This window comes from Sphaerodactylus townsendi, linkage group LG08, assembly GCF_021028975.2.
Source record: "Sphaerodactylus townsendi isolate TG3544 linkage group LG08, MPM_Stown_v2.3, whole genome shotgun sequence".
NCBI classification, from domain to species: domain Eukaryota; kingdom Metazoa; phylum Chordata; class Lepidosauria; order Squamata; family Sphaerodactylidae; genus Sphaerodactylus; species Sphaerodactylus townsendi.
In genome coordinates this window covers 102,899,926-102,921,392 of record NC_059432.1, presented here as the reverse complement: position 1 = coordinate 102,921,392, position 21,467 = coordinate 102,899,926, and the positions used below count along the sequence as shown (strand labels likewise).

The following is a 21,467-nucleotide window of genomic DNA, read 5'->3' as shown; positions in this document are numbered from 1 at the left end:
TGTTTTCAAAGACAAGCATCCCAGGGCCAAAGCGATAGTTCCTGCTGGGCTGTGCCTGCAGCCTCCATTCCTCCCTCCTTCCTTCTGGAGCCCCAAGCAAGGTCAACCTAGTTATCTACATTACTAAGTGCAAAGAAAAAAACCAAGGCCCATTAATATATGACAGGTGTAGATACATAGCAGGTCACCCCAGTCCCAGCCGAACGATTCCCTTTATTCCAGGTGTGCATCCTGGCACCTCCAAGTCTGTGGTTGGGAGGGGGCAGGTGCCACTCCTGACATTATGGCAGCGGTACGTGCCCCACACATGCCCCTTTTCACTGTTGTCCCCCATGCCTTCTAATAGTCCCAACTGTCTCTTAACAGTGGCGTGGGAGGTTAAGAGCTTGTGCATCTAATCTGGAGGAACCGGGTTTGATTCCCAGCTCTGCCGCCTGAGCAGTGGAGGCTTATCTGGGGAATTCAGATAAGCCTGTGCACTCCCACACACGCCAGCTGGGTGACCTTGGGCTAGTCACAGCTTCTCGGAGCTCTCTCAGCCCCACCTACCTCGCAGGGTGTTTGTTGTGAGGGGGGAAGGGCAAGAAGATTGTAAGCCCCTTTGAGTCTCCTGCAGGAGAGGAAGGGGGGATATAAATCCAAACTCTCCTCCTCCTCCTCCTCCTCCTCCTCCTCCTCCTCCTCCTCCTCCTCCTCCTCTTCTTCTTCTTCTTCTTCTTCTTCTTCTTCTTCTTCTTCTTCTTCTTCTTCTTCTTCTTCTTCTTCTTCTTCTTCTTCTTCTTCTTCTTCTTCTTCTTGATTTCTAATACTACATGAGGAGCTGCAACCACTCTGAGCAACTCAGAGCCGGACGTGCCTATGAGTGCGTACACGGGGCTCTTCGGAGACTTTCCCATAAGGATTTCAGAATATTCGGAAGCTGTTGTCCCAAATGATGATCAAATGGTCATAAATAAGTAAATAAATACGGAGCGGGAGCAGCTGTAATCTGGGGAGCTGCCACTTCAGGTCGCTTCTCAGAAACAAACTCATTCGCTGGCATCAGGAAAGCTGCTCTCCCTTAGCCTCAGGAACCTTGTTGCAATATGGCAACATTCCCAACCAACCTATCGTAAGGCTGACCGTGATAATAAACGGGTAGCACTTCTAACACTGAAAGAGCAATATAAATGCCAGATATTATTGCTATGTGGGATGCGTCAGCACAAATAGACTGATACAATCATCAAAACCAGAGGTGGGATCCAGCAGGTTCTCACAGGTTCCCGAGAGTAGGTTACTAATTATTTGTGTGTGCCAAGAGTGGGTTACTAATTGGTGATTTTGCCACGTGATTTTTGCCTTAGTTACACCCCTCCTCTGCTCCTCAGCAGTAGCGCGCAGAACTTGAAGCAGTCTAGCAGGAGGTGCACCAGCGTGGGTAGCGGTCTGCGCCTGCATGCATTCGTTTCCCGCCCAAGGACCGGCGCAGTGGCTGCGTCCTTGCCACAGCCTCGCCCAGGAATGCCCCGCCCCAGGAATTCCCGGCCATGCCCCCATTGTGCCCCGCCCAGCCCCATTGGTGCTACGCCACAGTTTGAATCCCACCACCATGGGAACCTGTTACTAAAATTTTTGGATCCCACCACTGATCAAAACTATTATAGTAGTGGCTGCTGAGAAACTGTTGTAACTTGGGGTTGGCTTAGGACATTTCCGGAAATCTGTGAGCGAAGTCTGGGGAAGATGAAATTTGGGGAAGGGAAAATGTGATGTCACAGAACTTGATGTCACTTGAAGCTGCCACGTTTTCCAAGGGATCTTTGAGTGTAGCCCTTTGAGGTTATAACGCAACCAAGTGTAGATTTTTGTGTATTCATTTACAAATACCGTGCGTCAGTGCGTGTACTCTTAAGAGACTGCCCATCAACTTTTTCCTTTTCTTTGTTTTTACCTGTGTGAGTGATTCAGTGCGAGGTCGGGCTTTCTCATCTTCAAGTAGCAAATTACAAGCTTTGTTTCGATAAAACTGGCAATGCTCGAAACGTCTTCTGGAGAGGCTTCAAAGTGCTTCCCTACAGCTGCACCTTTGCTGCAAAGCTGGCAAGAAACAAAAAGAACGCTTTACTCGTCTGAGGATGCTACCGGTAAACACCTTTCCGGATGAAAGGCAGGCATGTAACTTTTTTAAATTATAAGAATACTCAACGTTTATATCATTTAGACATTTATATACTTTAGAACTGTGGTGGCGAACCTTTGGCACTCCAGATGTTATGGACTACAATTCCCATCAGCCCCCGCCAGCCTGGCCAATTGGCCATGCTGGCAGGGGCTGATGGGAATTGTAGTCCATAACATCTGGAGTGCCAAAGGTTCGCCACCACTGCTTTAGAAGTTCAACCTGGCTCACAGGTATGTGGCAAACTGGTGTTGGGCTGCCAGTCGCCAGGGCCCCTTCCACACATGCGGAATAATGCACTTTCAATCCACTTTCAATGCACTTTGCAGCTGGATTTTGCTGGGCAGAATAGCAAAATCCACTTGCAAACAATTGTGGAAGTGGATTGAAAGGGCATTATTCCGTATGTGTGGGAGGGGCCAAAGTGGGACCGGAGGTGAAGCCAGTAACCACTTCATCCAGAGATAGTGGCTGCTTTGGATCGTGGCCTGTATGGAATTGTACCCTGCTAATAGGGTTACCGGGGAGGAGCCGTGTGGCGTAGTGGTTAAGTGCTTGCACTGCCACTCACACGGTCAGGAGTTTGAGCCCCCTGTGGGTCAGATATCCTGGCAGCTGGCTCATGGTCAACTCAGCCATCCATCCATTTCTTGGTCGGTAAATGAGTACCTAGCTCATAGCTAGGGGGTAAAGAATAGCCGGGGAAAGCAATGGCAAACTATCCCACAAAAACGGCTTGCCTATGAATTCACTGCTCGCAGTGGTACCCCATGGTCGGATACGACTGAAGTGGAAACGTTACTAATAGGGTTACCAGTCTGGAGATCTCCAAGAATTGCAACTGGAGAAACTGACTGCTTTGAAGGGTGTATTCTGGCATTTCCCCCTACTGAGATCTCTCCCCTCCTCGAGCCCCACCCTCCTCAGGCCCCTCCCCCAAACCTCCAGATATTCCCCCACTCAGAACTGACGACCACAGCAATGACCCATAAAAAGAAAACTGGAGCCTTCTGATAATGCAATATTGATTTCTAGGATTACAGGGTGCAGAAAGGATTACAGGGTGCAGAAAGGCCTGATTTCTAGGATTACAGGGTGCAGAAAGGATTACAGGGTGCAGAAAGGCCTGAATTCAGACTCACATTGATTTACCCCTAAAGTGGACTCTTTGGCCGTTTCCCCCGGGCTATTCATGTCAAATAACCCGTGACCCTGCGGCACTCCCCACTGCATCCGCGGAGGCAATGCAGCTACCCCGATTCTGCTGCTCTTTTCCCCCCTCCCCCTTGTCTTTTTGACGCCTGGAAGGAAGAGCAGCTTTTTGAAAACCACACGGGGCAGTGGGGAAGTCCAGGGGTGACTCCGCGTTTCAGTTTCCTGCCCTTGGTGTTGACGTGTAAGCTGCAGTGGGGAACATGAACCCGCGCACAAAAGGTCCCGCAGTAAACAAACCCAGTGCTTATCTCCTTCTTTTTTGAAGTGGGGAAACAACCTTTGTTTACAAGTGAGTTCAAGTAATATAAACACTAGCTTTCTCTTATTTATTTGATCTCTTTGAATGTAAGAAGGTGCTGGGAGTTAAAGCTGCATTTAGCCACCGAAAACAGGAAGGAAGGAATGTTCCCAATTTGATTTATCTTTATGTTCCTTTATATTTTTAATTTTCTTCTTTTTGAAGATGTTTTTTGTAGATACTGGGTTTTGTAGATTCGCTTGTTTTGTGTGTGCATTTTGCATGGCTTTTATATGCAATCGATATAGTATTTATGTATGCCATTTATAAGTATAATATACACAGAACGCTGATTTATGGACACACAAATAACACTGGGAAAATGCTACAGAAATTCTGCTTGAGGGAAAGGAAAAATGGTTTGAAGATGAAGATAAAGAGCTGCAGTCTGAGCCATGCCAAGGAGAAGCAGAACCAAAATATGAATTTTTCAGATCCGTGCTGCTGAGATGAGGAGTTTAAAACAGAGTTTGGATTTAGACCTCACCCTTTTCTCCTGTAAGGAGACTCCAGGCAGCTTACCGAAGAAGAAGAAGAAGAAGAAGAAGAAGAAGAAGAAGAAGAAGAAGAAGAAGAAGAAGAAGAAGAAAAGAAGAGAAGAAGAAGAGAAGAAGAAGAAGAGAAGAAGAAGAAAAGAAGAAAAGAAGAAGAAGAAGAAGAAGAAGAGGAGGAGGAGGAGGAGGAGGAGGAGTTTGGATTTATGTTCCCCCCCTTTCTCTCCTGCAGGAGACTCAAAGGGGTTTACAATCTCCTTGCCCTTCCCCCCTCACAACAAACACCCTGTGAGGTGGGTGGGGCTGAGAGAGCTCAGAAGAACTATGACAAGCCCAAGGTCACCCAGCTGGCATGTGTTGGAATGCACAGGCTAATCTGAATTCCCCAGATAAGCCTCCATAGCTCAAGCAGCAGAGTGGGGAATCAAACCCGGTTCCTCCAGATTAGCATGCACCTGTTCTTAATCACTGCGCCACTGCTGCTCCTTTTCCTTCCACCTTTTCTTTCCTCTCTCCACAACAGACATCTTGTGAGGTAGGTGGATCTGAGAGAGTTTTGAGAGAACTGTGACTAGCCCATTCCACATTCCAGCAGGAATGTAGAAGGCAAATCTGATTCACCAGATAAGAGTCTGCCACTCATGTGGAGGAGTGAGGAATCAAACCTGGTTCTCCAGATTAGAGTCCATTGCTCGTAACCACTACATCACACTGGCTGTCTAAAGTCACCCCTACTTGAAGGTCATTAACTCTGGCAACAGGGTTGAAGCTCTGGACTGGGAAACACTTAGAGATTTTGAAGGTGGATCCTGAAGAGGGCATGGTTTGGGAAGGGAGGGATTTCAGTGGAGCATATTGCCATAGAGCAGTGATGGCGAACCTTTGGCACTCCAGATGTTATGGACTACAATTCCCATCAGCCCCTGCCAGCATGGCCAATTGGCGATGCTGGCAGGGGCTTTAAGCCACTGTAGTCCATATCTATCTGGAGTGGAATAGAGTCACTCCCTCTCCTTCATAGAGTCCCACCACCTTCCAAAGCAGTCACCTGGAGATCAACTGTAATCCCAGGAGATCTCTAGCCACCCCCTGGAAGCTGGCAACCCTATCTGGTCACTTTATTTTTTATTCTCCTCCCCAAATCAGCTAACTATTCACTCTTACTAATGGAGCTATTTCTCTTCCCAACCCTCCTCCCCTCCACCAAAACACTTATTTTTCTACAAGTAGATGTTGGCCCAGAAAAATCTCATCACCTTCTTATTGAGACTTTCACAGGGGATGGTTAACAAAAGAAAGTAATATCCTAGACAAAGTCACAAATTGCCTTGTGCCCCAGTTTAATCAAATTATCTTGATAGATATTGGAATCGTTATCTAGGTCTCGTCATGGTCCGCGGTTCATGGGGATGGATCCTACAGAGGATACCGTGGTGGAGGTTCCCCCTCCCCCCACCCTTCTTCAAGTCTTCAGTTACTCCTGAAAAAGCATTGCCAGGATAAAGCAACTCTCACAGACAAATGGCTATGCGGGAGGGGGGTGGAATTGAGCAAAATTGCCCATTCTTGGGCCCCTACCGCACATCAAGAATAATGCACATTCAATCCACTTTCACAATCGTTTGAAAGTGGATTTTGCTATTCCGCACAGTAAAACCCAGCTTCATAGTGCATTGAAAGTGAATTGTAAGTGCATTATTCTGCATGTGCGGAAGGGGCTTACATCTCCCATCAACAGAATGGCTTCAGAGTCCAGCCTACAATAAGAGGAAGTGACATACAAGAGGCAGCCACTATCTTCTTTTGAGCTCCTGTTTCTATTTAAATGAGGTTGAATGGGCCAGAAATCCAGAGGGATGGGCAGAAATCCATTGCAGGCAACCTTCTGGCATAGGTAAATCGTGGCACTCATTGCCTCAGGAGGTGGCGATGGCCATCAAGGCAGAAGGCTTTTAAAGGGGACAAATTCATGGAGGACAGGGCTATGAATGGCTGCTTGTCAGGTTGAATATCTACTTGTCAGGTTGAATATCTACTCCCTCCAACACCAGAGATAGTATTGCCTCTTTAAATAATTTCCTGGCAAGCACAAACAGTTTATACTTATTTCGACTACAGTCAGAGACCAGCATATACAAATAAACACACAGTTTGATGTTAAAGTACAAATATTGTTAAAATAGTACTAGACAAATAGTTTTCTGTTAATCTAAAATTCACAAATGGCGAGTTACATGTTAAATCAATGGCAAGAAAATACAAATTAAATAAAAACTATAAAAATTTAGGCCTTTTTATAACTTTCATTTCCCCCCCTTTTACAGTATCTCCAAGCAAACTTGGCTACATTTGTCCGTTATTTCTTTGTCTGTTCCATTGACCAAAATTGAGATGAGAGTTTTCCTTTCTCTTCCAGGATATTTCATCTGGTTAATAAAATTATCCCTTTCTGCATCTAACAACTTACAGTCAAAAATAAGGTGCTCAATAGTTTCTAATGAGCCCCTGTTGCGCAAGCATTTACAATCCTCAGGGGCTTTTAAAAGATATTTACCAGTTAAAACTAGCGTTGGTAAAGCTTTATGTCTTATCAACATAAAACTTCTCTACTGAGGGTTGTCTAGAAAATTAATATATTTTGTCATTTTGGTTTCTTTAAAATTACTTGTATCAAGAAAGGGGCTCTTTAGTCTCTTTATGTCATTACACCTTTCTACATCTTCACTTCTGTGTTTAATTGACAGACGGGTTTGATTATATTCAGTTTTTATCAATGGGCCTTTCCCCACTTACCTTAAGCCCCGCGCTACTTGAGGAGAGTAGCGCGGGGTCCCCCGGCACTCCCCACGAGAGGGGTGGAGACAGCTTGGCCTTAAGCCGCCCGATGCCCCTGATGCTGTTAAGCCAGCCCCTCAGCCCTTGAAGGCATCCCTGAGTGCTCTTTCAAAGGCATGGCGCCTTTTGATGACCACTGCGCAGAGCCGCGGGGTCAGATGGGAACGGATCTGGGCGCGCGCCAGGAGATGCAGCGCGCGCTGGGAATTCTGGGCAGCAGAAACCCTCGGTAAAAGGTAGCAGAAGTGGGGGAGAAAGGGGCCGAGAGGTTTCTATAGATAGGTGGCATGTCATAAGAAACATAAGAAACATAAGAAACATAAGAAACATGTCCTCAGCTTTAATTCTACTTTTTGTCCCCAAGGAGATTTATATGTGTCTTTACTGATAAGATGCAGTAGACCTTTTGTAGTGTCAAATATCCTGAGCTGTAACAGGATGATGCTGTTATAGTCTTGATGTTTGTGAACTTCCTAGAAATAGCTTGTTGGCTACTGTGTGAACAGCTTGCTGGCCTTGATTAACCTTTAGTCTGGTCCAGCACAGCAATTCGCATGCTTCTAGGACATTTTGCTTAAAAGTCGACGGCGACTTCGAGGAACTGCTCCATCGCTCCATTATATTTTGTGAAATTGATTCTCATTGCCGATTCAGAAGGAAGTGGCATAAGACGGGTGGGTTTATGTAAAAAGCCTGGATTGAGGAGGTATTCACTGCTTTCTCTAAGACATTAAAGTGCACATTAGAGTGAGGAAAAATTGAAAGAAAAAAAATTCCTAGGACCATTTAGAATAATTTTCTCCCGATGGCCAAACTGAGAGCTTTATTTGCATATCCCTTAGTCAGTGAGAAGGGTCGCGTCCCAAGAAATAAAAATCTTCAAATACTTTTTTTTTAATGATTTCTCCTCCATAATAATAGCGGAGATTCAGATTAAAATAGGCTGCCTTAATCCACCCATCGTTACGAGCCAAAGAAGAATATAAGTACAGAAATAATAAAAAGAGTCATTTCTGCTCTTAATTCTCCGTTAATGGTAGGGAATCCTTTTTTGTCCGCATAAAAAAAAGTGGCTGGCAGATTGCTTTAAAGGACAAAATAGGCTTGTTTTCATATTCCGCCCTTATTCTTCTTCCGTGGAATTTAATACAGAATAATCACCTTATTACTGACTGCTTTAAATGAGTTCTGAAACTCTAATGCAAGGCTAAGATCCTCTCTTCATTTATAAAGAGCCGTTTAAGCAGTTCCGCAGAATAATTTTCTCGCTGTATCGTATCTGCTTTCTGTAAGCTCAGTGGTTGCAGAAAGCATTGCTGGAAAGTGGATAGGATGAGGCTTCCCCAAAGTCTCACCAGTCTGTGCAAAGCAAAGGCCATTTAATTCGGAACAACAGCCCCGCCCTCCAATTGCTTCTTTTCAGGAGTTGCTATAGGGCCTTTCCCCATTTACCTTAAGCCCCGCGCTACTTGAGGAGAGTAGCGTGGGGTCCCCCTGCACTCCCCATGAGAGGGGCGGCGACAGCGCAGCTGCCCTGATGCTGCCGCTGTCGCGCCCCCTCAGCACGCGGCATCCCTGGCGCTCTTGCAAAGGGCGCCTTTTGATGACCCCGGGGCGCGCGCCAGGGATGCCGTGTGCTGAGAGCAGCGCGTGGCATAGGGGGATAGGGGAGAGTGGGGAAAGGCCCATAAATGACAAAAGTACTGGGGTGCTGTGTGGTTTCCGGGCTGTATGGCAGTGTTCTAGCAGCATTCTCTCTCCTGATGTTTTGCCTGCATCTGTGGCCGGCATCTTCAGAGGATCTGAAAAGTACAAAAGTACTTTCTGAAGGTGGACCCAATCCGGCTAAGGCGACTCAGTATCCATATTTCTGGGTGAAAAACTGCTCAGCTGTGAGCAGGTGAAGGTTAGTTGCTTTCCACACCACTGTGGTTCCTTCATTGACAAACATAAACTGCAAAATATATTTTTTCCCCACAAGATTTATACCTCAGGCTGACTAATAAAAAGTGTATTCCGGGCGAATCACAAAGGAAAATCTAAATAAGATGAAAATGTTCACCCATTTGGAATGAGGGCAGGGAGCATGCCCTCCGCTCTGACTTGGCTTTATGATAGTACAGTGATGGCGAACCTTTTTGAGACTGAGTGAACAAATTGCAACCCAAACCCCATTTATTTATCGCAAAGTGCCAACCCGGCAATTTAACCTGAATGCTGAGGTTTTCGTTTAGAAAAAAAACGGTTGGGAGCCTCTTTCTCTGCCCCACTCGCTCGAGCAGGGGGCAGCCTGCTCTAGCCTCCAGCAAGTCCCGTGCGCACTACTCTGTGCCTCTCTAGCATCTCTGCCTCCTCTGCACCCCCCCCCTCGGGCAGCAGCCACCCGGAGCACAGGCACCAGGCCCGCCAGCCGAGTCCTCCCTGCTCACCGCGGTGTGTGCATGTCATGCTCAGTGGCCCAGGCCAGCCTAGATGTGTGTGTGTGTGTGGGGGGTGATTTTCCACCCCCACATGACAAACTCTGTGTGCACGTGCCCACAGAGAGGGCTCCGAGTGCCATCACTGGCACCCGTGCCATAGGTTCGCCATCACTGTGATAGTATAATGTGGGCAGATCTGCCTCCCCTGCACTGTGGTCCGGAACTGTATCGTCTCCCATGGCAGCTGTTTCCAAGAAAACAATGCTGAAGGGACTGATCACAGATCTATGAGCGTCTCATCTGGTCTGGTCTTCATAAGCCATTAAAATTCTCATGTTCATGAAAGGGCCAGGAAAGCCCCTTCCGCATATGCAGAACAATCCACTTTCAATGCACTTTGCAGCTGGATTTTACTGTGTGGAATAGCAAAGCCCGCTTGCAAACACTTGTGAAAGTGGATTGAAAGTGCATTATTCTGCATGTGCGGAAGGGGCCCAAGTTATGAGTTTTTCCATAATTCTTAAAACCACGAAATTGTCTGCTTTAAAGCAGAATAGGAGCATGCCGATTCAAGGGGCTGAATATTCCCTCTTCCACCTTCATGTTTAGATTTTTTTTCTCCAAGGCAGCCTTTCAAGCCCCAGTGCAAGTTAAAGATAAAACAAAAGAATAAATGAAAAATAAACCCTTGCTGTGTACAATATGCAGAAATAACAACAGTGGCTAACAAATCTAAGGCGATATCCCCATTGCTGATTAATCCCGTGATACTCATCCGAAATATCCAGGTTTCACGAAGACCTCCCCACAGCTGAGCCGCCGAACACAGATTCATTGAGGTTTTGGAGCTCCCCCTCGTTATCCCATGTTTTTCCCGAACCTGCAGGAATGTGAACCTTTTTTCAAAAAAATGTCTCCAATCCAAATTGGTGGGGAGGTTCGGAGGTCTAATGTGGTCTAATTTCCCGCCGTAGAGAGTGATACAAATGCCTTCCAGCCAATTAGAGTGTGGCAGGCTGTGTACGATGTGTGCGCAGCCTTTTTTTTTGTTTCCCTCGGCTGAGGCTACTGTGGAAACGTGTGCACGAGGGAGCGAAAACCGCTCTAACTTGGGCACAAGAGAACGAGAACCGGTCAAACGTGGGCACAAGGGGGTCGATCAGAAAAAAAGCTGCATATCGTGCGTACGCGTTTACGTGGTCACGTTACCATGTACTGTCGTGACAAAAAAGTTCCCGCCCCTTCACGGCACGACAGCCAATCAGGATAGACCCTCCAAGCCGATCGCGTGTAAGTGGAGATTGTCACATTCTTTGAAACCAAGATAGGCGTAGATGCCTTCACTAGAAACATGCTGCAGTGGGGAGGTTGAAGCCTCGATGAAAAGGTGCAGTTTATTCTGAAACCTGGTTGTATCTGTCTTTAATTTTCAGTGGGAATTCGGCCTAAGGTGTTTTAAAGACTGCTGAAGGCCAAGTTGGATATGGTAGACTCTGACTCATATATCAGAACCTCTGCACAGCCAGGGAAGGCAGTTGAGAGGCTTTGGGTCACCTTCAGAGCTGATGGGACAAGAAAACTGAACTTTTCCATTTCCTCCTGTGAAACCTCTTTTTAATCCTAATTTCACCCTGTTGGGTTCTTTGACTGGTAAATGCTTCCACCTTGTCAACCTTATCTAGGAAAAAAACACATAGACTCATTCCGCACATGCAGAATAATGCACTTTCAAACTGCTTTCAGTGCTCTTTAAAGCTGTGCGGAATAGCAAAATCCACTTGCAAACAGTTGTGAAAGTGGTTTGAAAACGCATTATTTTGCGTGTGCGGAAGGGGCCATAGTTTTGAAAAGAAGTTTTGGAGAAAAACCTTGTGAGAGGAAGAGTTCCCCTCCCCTGCTTTCTACCCCCTCCCTCAAGGCGGTCTTTTAAAATTTCCCTCCCTGCTTTATAAAGATTCACAGGATGGCTCATGTCAAGTTGCATCAAATGCCAGGCTGAGATGGTGTACGTGAAATGCCTAGAACACTTGAAATATGCCACATAAACGCTAAATATTATTACCTTTTTATTTTATCCCACATTCTCCAGGAGAAATGGTGGACCGTATATGACACTCTTCAGTTTAAAATTCCCATATCATCTTGTTACAGGTAACGGCCATAAATCAGAGAGTTCATTGCTTGTAACTTTACTCTTGCTACCATACATATCCACTGAGGTGTCTCTATGGGAAAGACATAGTATAGGCAACTAAGAGACAGAATTATATTCTCATACCTCAGTGAACATAGAAGTACTGTCACTAGCCTGGGTAATTTTTTGGGGGGGTGGGGTGGGGAGAATAGTAATACTTGTCTACAGAATAGGTTCTGCTTTGACCTCTCTAGAATTTATAGATTCTGGAGAATGAGGGATTTCCCCCAGCGCTGGAAGCTTTTAGATGATGAGAAGAAGAGAACAATTTAAGATGTGTACATTATAGCCCATGTATATACCACAAAATGCGCTGCACACTAGGCTCTATATCTCATTTAGCTATTCAATCCAATAAGTATCATAGTATTTACATATTATCAACAAGACCGTTCTTTTTACATAACATACATTTCAACTATCATTTAAAGAAACATAACATCATGTCTTAAATAAATACGGGATCCAAGCCTCCTCATTTGCATAGTCCTCAACAATAGTCCTTTTAGTATAGTTCACAGAAACGTGTGATGTAAGCCAGATATATGGTAGTTAGATGGTTACATTACACATTTCTGTGAACTATACTAAATGGACTATTGTTGAGGACTATACAAATGAGGAGACTTGCATCCCGCATTTATTTAAGATATGATAGTTGAAACGTATGTTATGTAAAAAGAATAGTCTTGTTAATAATATGTAAATACTATGATACCTGTTGGATTGAATAACTAAATGAGATATAGAGCCTAGTGTGCAGCGCGTTTTGTGGTATATACAGTTTGTCTGCTGCATCACTGTTTGTTTTTTGTACTATACATTATAGCTTAACCATTGAATCCTTTAAAGCAATAATAATAATAACAACAATAATTAAAAAAAAACCTGCATTGAAGAACTAAGGCGGATCCCGCATGGGCCAAAAACAGTGGTGTGAAAATGATGTGAAAATGGTGTAAACCCTTTTACACCATTTTAAACCCCTTTACACTGTTTTCACACCGCTGTTTTTGGCCCATGCGGAATCTGCCTAAGATTCAGTACTGTAATCTTCCCAAAAGCCTTTGAAAGGAATAACAGCCGCCATTGTAAATTAAAATAAAGGAGAAAAGGAGATTTCTTGTTCTCTAATGCGGAAAAATGAATTTTAAGGGATATCTCAGGCTCAAGGGTATCTCCTAGCAGCCTGTTTTGAAAGTCGGAATGTTTCTGCTTGTGTCATCCCCACATGGTTAGAGATGACTTCCTCCTTCCATCTCTCCGTCCCTCTCTTTCTCTGTCACTAGACTACCCATGTTTAACAAACTTTTAAAGGTGGAACAACATTAAAAGGGATTTGCTCCCAAGGAAGTGCTGTTAGAATCGCTCAATATGTGTACCTCTATGGTTCGGTGAAAAGAGGTTTTTCCCCCCTTAAAACTTTTTGCTGCTGTGGGTGAGAGGGAATGCTGAATCCTTTCCCCCTCACCTTATTTCTCACAGAAGGTTATTATCCAAAGTGACCTTTACCCCTCTCTGTGTGTGTTAATGTAACCCCCATGCCCAGAATGGGTTGGCCCAGAATGGGTTGACCCAGTAAGGGGTGGAGACTCGGAGCAGCAGAGAGGCTGAAAGAGCTCTTTTGCAGAAGAACAAGGCTACCAGACTCGGACCTTGATTTCTATAAGCCCTTAACACCTTGTTAAGGTAATTTCAATATTGTTGGGAACTACTGGGAAGGTAGTTGTTGTTTTGCTTTCCAATATTTGTAAATGTTGGAGTTTATTGTTTCAGGGTTTCTTTTGTGGTTGTAATGGGTGAGAGTTCTCCTGGAGACCTTCATCATGTTGCAACCTGTTCATCAAGCTTTTGGAGTCTTCAGGAGCCAGCCAACTTGCAAAGAAGATTTGGACTTGGCAATATCAGTAGACTGTAAATAGAAGGACTTGAAATGCAACCTGAACAGGACCTTGAATTGTAACGTTAAATGTTGATGTTTTAAAAGTGTTAATTGTAAAGAAAAGTAAACCATTTTGTTGTTTAAAAATTGTTGTTGCAACTCATTCCAAGTACTGCCCCACAGAACCCACAAGCTGAGGTTACATTAACAGCCGTCAAGTCACTTCTGACATGGCAACCCTATGAATTAATGTCCTCCAAAATGTCCTATCATTGCCCAGGTCTTGCAGACTGAGGTCCATGCCTTCCTTAATAGAGTCAATCTTCCTCTCTTCTTACTGCATTCAACCTTTGCTAGCAATATTGTCTTTTCCAGTAAATCTTGCTTTCTCATAGCATAACCAAGTACAATACCCTCAGTTTAGTCATTTTAGCTTCTGGGGACAGTTCAGGCTTGATTTGATCTTTATCCGTTTACCCTTTACCCCTACTGAGGGAAAAAAGCATGCATGCTCTATAATCCCCTCTCACTGGTGCCAGCCCCCCCCCCCAACATTACAGCCTCCTCAGCCGCATTTTATAAAAACAACTTCTCTCCTATTATTTTTAAAAAATCAAAGAACACCACACAACATGTACATCTTCCTTAGCATGTCCAGTTGCCGCTCAAAAACGAGATAAAATGCAATGTGTTCCTATGACAAATAAGTGAGCAGAGCACTCATGAGGTATATCTGTTACAGCATGGTAACAGGTTCAAAATATTTAAGCCAAAAAGCTTAAGCCGACAAAGGAATAAAATCAGATAAGAAGAAGAAGAAGAAGAAGAAGAAGAAGAAGAAGAAGAAGAAGAAGAAGAAGAAGAAGAGTTTGGATTTATATCCCCCCTTTCTCTCCTGCTGGAGACTCAAAGGGGCTTACAACCTCCTTGCCCTTCCCCCCTCACAACAAACACCCTGTGAGGTGGGTGGGGCTGAGAGAGCTCCGAGAAGCTGTGACTAGCCCAAGGTCACCCAGCTGGCGTGTGTGGGAGTGTACAGGCTAATCTGAATTCCCCAGATAAGCCTCCACAGCTCAGGCGGCAGAGCTGGGAATCAAACCCGGTTCCTCCAGATTAGATACATGAGCTCTTAACCTCCTATGCCACTGCTGCTCCTAAATATTTTATTCACGCCAACAGACGGGCAAGACAGCATCAGGGGAGCCACTTTAAAATGGCTGCTGTCTCTTACTTTTATAGGTTACATCAGAATAGCAGTAAAAAGAATACACCCCAAAGTTCATCATCATCAATCAATCATTTGAAAGGGTGGGGATGGGGCAAACTAGTGCCCTTATTGGAAGATGTCAGTACTCTGCCTTTGACGTCTTATGAACTTAGGCCCAACTTCCCCTTATCAGTTATTGTTTTCTACTGTCCTACTTTTCTAGACAAAGAGCCTAAACATTATGCCATGTTTTTGCTTTGTATCAGAAAAGAGCAGACTCAAGGTGCCGGGCCGGGGCAAGAAGACCTCGAAAACAACTTAGTTCATAATCTCATACATTCCCATGTAGAACTGAGAACAAAGGGTATTTCATCCAGGCTTTTTGCTGATCTGGCTAGTAACAAAAGCCAGAAAGCAAAAGGCCTACTTTGGTTAATCTTTAATTAATCATAATTAAAGCATAAAATCATAAAGGCAATGCAACTAGAGAAAATATCAGTATGGAAACTTAAAAGATTTTTCAATGCTTGTTCTGCGCCTGCATATCTACAACTGGATTGATGGCAGAGGAGGAGGAGGAGGAGGAGAAATGGATTTAATCTCCACTTTTCTCTACCACAAAGAGTCTCAAAGTGGCTTACAACTCCTTTCCTTTCCCTCCCCACAACAAATATCTTTTGAGGGAGGGGCAGAGAAAGACGGGAGACCAATTTTTCTGGAGAAAATGACTGCTTTGGATGATTGACTCTATAGCCTGTTCCACACAGGCCAATAAAAATGGGTTAATAACTCTAAAAAAACCCGGGGAGGGGGTTGGGGGGGGGACTTCACATGAATCCCGCCTTAACGTGAGTCTGCCCTGTGTTATTTTCCCCAAACTGGGTTTTTCAAGAATCGCACCATTCACGAGTCTTTTGAAAAATCCCAGGTTGCAGCCCCTACCCCTTGCGAACAAATGGCCGGGCTGGAGGTGCTTTATTCAGCTGTGTGTTCCTTTAAAAATTTTTCTTCAACAGCTTGCTTCTGCATAGCCATGCAGATGCAAAGAGTCGTATTGTGGTATTGTGAGATGTCAGCATGGCTGTGGGGGTTCATTTGTGCATGCTTGTGTAGCTGTGCATCGATGGAAGGTAAATTTTAAAAAGACACGCCTCTGTGTGAAGGTGCAACAGCAACCCGCATCATTTCTGTGGGCTCCAGTTGCTGCCTGCACAGATGCATGCAAATGTGAAAACGGGAAAGCGGGTTACTTTATCCCGACTGCAACACGCTATACATTTGCTGCGCGGAAGGGGCCTTTGGCATGCTCCTTTGCTGAGGTCCCTCCCTAAACTGCATCCCCAAATCCCCAGAATTTCCCTAGAACTGGCAGCTCTGTTATATCAGGTGATTTGATTCACCTGCGTACCATGAAAAGCTTCAGACTTTTAGTAAACTGAAAAGGCATTCTTCTTCGGGCGAGTTGGCAACCCTAAATATGAACATAAAGTCTACCTTGACAAGGATGCCCCGAATATGCCTAGCACCAGTTCAGCGGCTGCGTGGCTATGCATGTGCTCAGTCTACAGTGTACATTCATTACAACTGATCCACAGATTACGGAGATCAATTCTGAGCCCTTCGGGGATAGAGTGGTCTATCAAATCGAATAAATAGCAACAACAACAACAATAATAACAACATACTGGTGTACAACACACCAGACATTACCATCATCGAGAACAATAAAGTGTGGATTATTGACGTTGCAATACTCAATGACATCCGGGTCGAAGAAAAACAACTAGAAAAAATTACAAAATATCAAGATCCCAGTGGTGATCGGTGCACTGGGTGCTGTCCCAAAATCCCTGGGACAGTACTTGCAACAACTTAACATCAATAAAATCACTGTCTGCCAAATGCAGAAAGCTGCTCTACTCGGCTCTGCAAACATTTTACGCCGATACATCACGTCTTCCTAAGTTCCAGGGTGGAACTCGAAGCGGATAGAAGGCCAACACCAACCAGTGATCTGGCGGTTGTGATACAATGTGTTTGTTGTTTTTGTCAATAATAATAATAAACATCTGTCAAATTCTGAAGGCAGCCCTGCACGAGATCCGCACGAAAACTACGCCGATACATTACAACTTCCTAGGCCTCTGGGTGAGGCTCGAATTGTAATGAAGGCCAACAACCAGCTAAAGATTTGGCAGCTGTGAAATCTACCATAATAATAATAATAATAATAATAATAATAATAATAATAATAATAATAATAATAATAATAATAATAATAATAATAATAATAATAATAATAAATAGGACACTGTGATTGAGGACAAGAAAGTGAGCATCATCGACATAGCAGTCCCCGGTGACAGCAGGGTCGTTGAAAAAGAACACGAGAAGGTCACTGGATACCGCGATTTGAAAATCGAGCTTCAGCGTCTATGGCACAAACCAGCTGAGGTCGTCCCAGTGGTAATCGGCACGCTGGGCACCATCCCAAAAACACTAGGGCAGCACTTGAAACATCTTCGAATGGACAAAATTAACATCTGTCAAATTCAGAAGGCAGCCCTGCTGGGATCCGCACGAATACTACGCCGATACATTACAACTTCCTAGGCCTCTGGGTGAGGCTCGAATTGTAATGAAGGCCAACAACCAGCTAAAGATCTAGCAGCTGTGAAATCTACAATCATCATCATCATCATCATCATCATCATCATCATCATCATCATCATCATCATCATCATCATCATCATCATCATTCCCCTGTAGAAAATGGCTGATTTGGAGAATGGACTGTATGGCATCGTACCCCATCCCTCCTGGGCTTCACACCCAAATCTTCAGCAATATCCCAACCTAGCAAAGCATCTGTGATAGGTGAACATGGAAAGGCCGGCATACATTCATCTCCTTCCTTCCAGGACTTATCCAGTCCCTGACTTTGAGTAGGACAAAACGCACCTCCCACCCCCAACCCCCCAAACCAGTGTTTGTAGCGGAATGATTTCAGGAAGGGCCTTGTAAGGGAGCCGGCTTCTGGGAAAGCAGCTCAGACTCTGGCAAGCCACCTGCTGCTGCTTATGTTGTTGTCCCCCGAGGGCTTCATCTAAGAAAGGCTGTAATGCAGTAGATACAGAGCAGTCCCTCAAAGTAATAGCATTATATAGACGCTGTTCAACTCGGCTTTCCAGGCAAAACAACAGGAAACCGGTATGATAAGGGACTAGTTAACGACAGCATGGTTTTAAACATATTGAACTCTTTTTTTCTAAAAAAAAAAGGCTAAATAAGAACAAATTGGCTCTCTCTGCTATCGCTTTTCACAGCCCAATCTTCCTTGCTTCCTTATTCAAATCGATTTTTTTAGCGACAACTAGGGATATATTTTCAGCTGAGCGAGCAGGAGTTTTCTTTTTCTTTCTTTCTTTCTTTTTTGGAAAAAACCCTGCCTATATTGTTAATGAGGGTTGTGTAAATAACTTCCTCCTCAATGTCTTGAAATTTTCATTTCATGTTAATTCAATACTAAATCTGCATGCAGCTGTCATCCAAGAGGAGCTAAATTTACTGGCTTTTATGCGACTGCTCTGCAATCGCTGTCATTGGGAGTTTTATTGTTCGGTACTTTTGAGGCGCTCCCGGTGAGCGAGGTGGGCATCTGATCGGCAGGGAAGTTTGGGAGGTGCAGCAGAGTGTATGTTGCGATTACAAAATCATCCACGTGACGGGCAAAGGCTGTGTTCAATGGGCCTTTTGCCAGCGTGGTGTAGTGGTTAAGATCAGGTGCACTCTAAACTGCGGAACCGGGTTTGATTCCCCACTCTGTCACTTGAGCAGTGGAGGCTTATCTGAGGAACCAGATTAGCTTGTGCACTCCAACACATGCCAGCTGGGTGACCTTGGAGCTCTCTCAGCTCCACCCACCTCACAGGGTGTTTGTTGTGGGGGGGGGGAGGGAAAGGAGATTGTAAGCCCTTTTTGAGTCTCCTTACAGGGGAGAAAGGGGGGATATAAATCCAAACTCTTCTTCTTCTTCTTATGCCGTAGACTTGGGGCTTCTTTGAAAAACCCAGAGGCAGCTGTTACAATCTATGAATCATCCTCAGAGCCTGTTCAGAGTGTCTTACTGAATAGTGCAGGAAACAAATGACGTCTGAAAGCAAACCAAATAAAAAAATGTCCATTTGCAACTTGCAAAGGAGCTGTTTTCTACTGTAGCGGAGTGCCAACTGAGGATACCCACGGAAGTCCCAGCGACAGAGTCTGCAACTCGGCCTTGCGATCACAGAAGCTGCAGCTGGGACTTTCATGAGTCAACGTATCCAAAATTATACGGCTCATGCTACTCAACTGCTTGAGTAAGAAGATGGGAAGGGAAGCAACTCAGCTGGGGATTGGACTGCTGGGCATGAATACAACAGCATTTTCAGATGTATCTGTGCTTTCTGGAAGCCCCAGAAGAGTTCCAAATGGACCATAGAACGAGTCCAAACAAATGTAATGTTTGTTGAGTAGGGGGGTTGATTTGGAAGGGGAGGCCTTACTGCGTTCATACAGATAATAGTACGGTATTTAGCATTTGTTCCCAGGCGTCCAAATCACATCACATACATACTCTCATTTAAACTGGAGCTGTTTTCTGATCCTTTCATTATGGCTGCAGGACTGAAGTAAAGAGAGACCAACTAAGGCCATGTGGTAAGTTTACAGCAGAGCTCAGAATCCAACCAGAGATTTCCTGATTCATGGCTCAGAATGCCTTTGTTCCCTCAGATCAACTATTTGGCCCATTGGGGAGGAAATATACAGCTTTAGGTGGGTAAAGGAGTGCGGAAGGAGAGGCTGCATCCCTCACCTTCAACTACCACAGCCCTGGTCTGAACTGGGAGTAGGTTTTGCATGTTATTTTCCACTTAAGTTGCTTGACAGAGTCATTCACATATCTCCCAGTCCCTCATCTTGTTTGGTCCTCAGCAACTACACTATGCTGATGGCAGTTATACAAGTGTGGGGCTATTCTGCACTGTGGTCTGTCCAGCTATGTGTGTATATTCCCTTCGAGGAAGATTTTTGGTAGTGCGCACATTTTTCCCCCTCCGGAACTCACTGAGAGGCAGATCAGAGAAGCCCCATGGCTTCCAAAAGCCTCTTTAAGTGCATTTTTTTGCATTGTCATCTCTGAAAAAGCAAAGATCTGTTGTGTGCGCTCAGTCTGCTGCAGCTTTGCTCGCCCCTCATGACATTCCCTGTGGTCCTCCACCCACTTAACAGCAGTTCCTCTCACACTGGACCAGCAGAGCAGCCTGAAGAGTGTTCAATATGTTGTCGAAGGCTTTCACGTCCGGAATCACTGGGGTGCTGTGTGGTTTCCGGGCCATGTTCTAGCAGCATTCTCTCCTGACGTTTCGCCTGCATCTGTGGCTGGCATCTTCAAAGGATCTGAAGATTCAGATCCTCTGAAGATGCCAGCCACAGATACAGGTGAAACGTCAGGAGGGAATGCTGCTAGAACACGGTCATACAGCCTGGAAACCACACAGCACCCCACTGAAGAGTGTTCTTCCACTGTGATGGCTAAAAGAGAACTGAACAGGAAATGTTGCTCCACCTACTTGGACATGTGCCCCCAGCCCACTGCTCTGGCTAGGGCTGACGAACCGATCTCCAAAATTAGCTTTCCAGGGACCAAATGGTACTGTTCTCACAATACTAGAACCAGGGGGCATTCATTGAAAATGCTGGGGGGAAGAATTAGGACTAATAAAAGGAAACACTTTGTTGCGTGAAGAACGTGTGATTGGTGTTTGGAATATGCTGCCACAGGAGGTGGTGATGACCACTAACCTGGATAGCTTTAAAAGGGGCTTGGACAGATTTATGGAGGAGAAGTCGATTTATGGGTACCAATCTTGATCCTCTTTGATCTGAGATTGCAAATGCCTTAGCAGACCAGGTGCTCGGGAGCAAAAGCCGCAGAAGACCATTGCTTTCACATCCTGCATGTGAGCTCCCAAAGGCACCTGGTGGGCCACTGCGATTAGCAGAGAGCTAGACTAGATGGACTCTGGTCTGATCCAGCTGGCTTGTTCTTATGTTCTTATGTTCTTATGCCCACACTCAAGTTCTCACTGATGTCATGTACAAAGACCTTGAAGAAAAAAGTCCCAATGACACTTTTCTAATCGTCCCCATTTTCCTCAGATAAAATTCATAATGTGTCAAGCTAGACTGGCACACTGTGTTTCCCCCCCTCCCCCAACTGCCATTAGGTGTACAACCAGCCCCTCACTCTCCTCCTCCACTACTTCAGATGTGCCGTAAAATACACAGACAGCACAGGGAGCATTGTTCCAAAATGTAGCTGTCTGCTCAGCAGCAGAAAGCTAGCAATCTCAAATGCATTTCGAACAAACAATGAAACCACCACCACAAAAACCCCCATCCTCAATAGAGCCCCAACTTTCCTGCACATCCTTCCCCGACCTTTCATTGTGTTGCTCTCAAGAGCATCTCTTCCTGATTCCCCCCCCCCCCCCCACATGCTGGTTTTTATATTCGTCTTGCCATTGTTCATCCTGTGACTATGTCAAATAACAAATGGCTCTAGTAACAGCTGTTCCCCTGACCTGCCAGTGTGTCTCTGTGTGAATCGCTAAATGGGAATAAAGTGCTTTAATAACACGTTCCCCTCCCCCCTTCCTGTCCTCATAGAGAAAGTTCCTCTCAAATCAGTTCATGAACTTTCCTGCTTAGTGGGCCTG

At 45.1% G+C, this 21,467-nt stretch overlaps 1 protein-coding gene across 1 annotated transcript in view; it reads right to left on the bottom strand.

The window, feature by feature from the left end:
• SPATA16 (spermatogenesis associated 16) overlaps positions 1-21,467 on the bottom strand; it is a 173,318-nt gene that overhangs the window by 126,674 nt on the left and 25,177 nt on the right. The window contains exon 2 of the mRNA XM_048506936.1: positions 1,934-2,079. Within this exon, the coding sequence (XP_048362893.1) occupies positions 1,934-2,079 (146 nt within the window). The remainder of the gene's footprint in view (positions 1-1,933; positions 2,080-21,467) is intronic.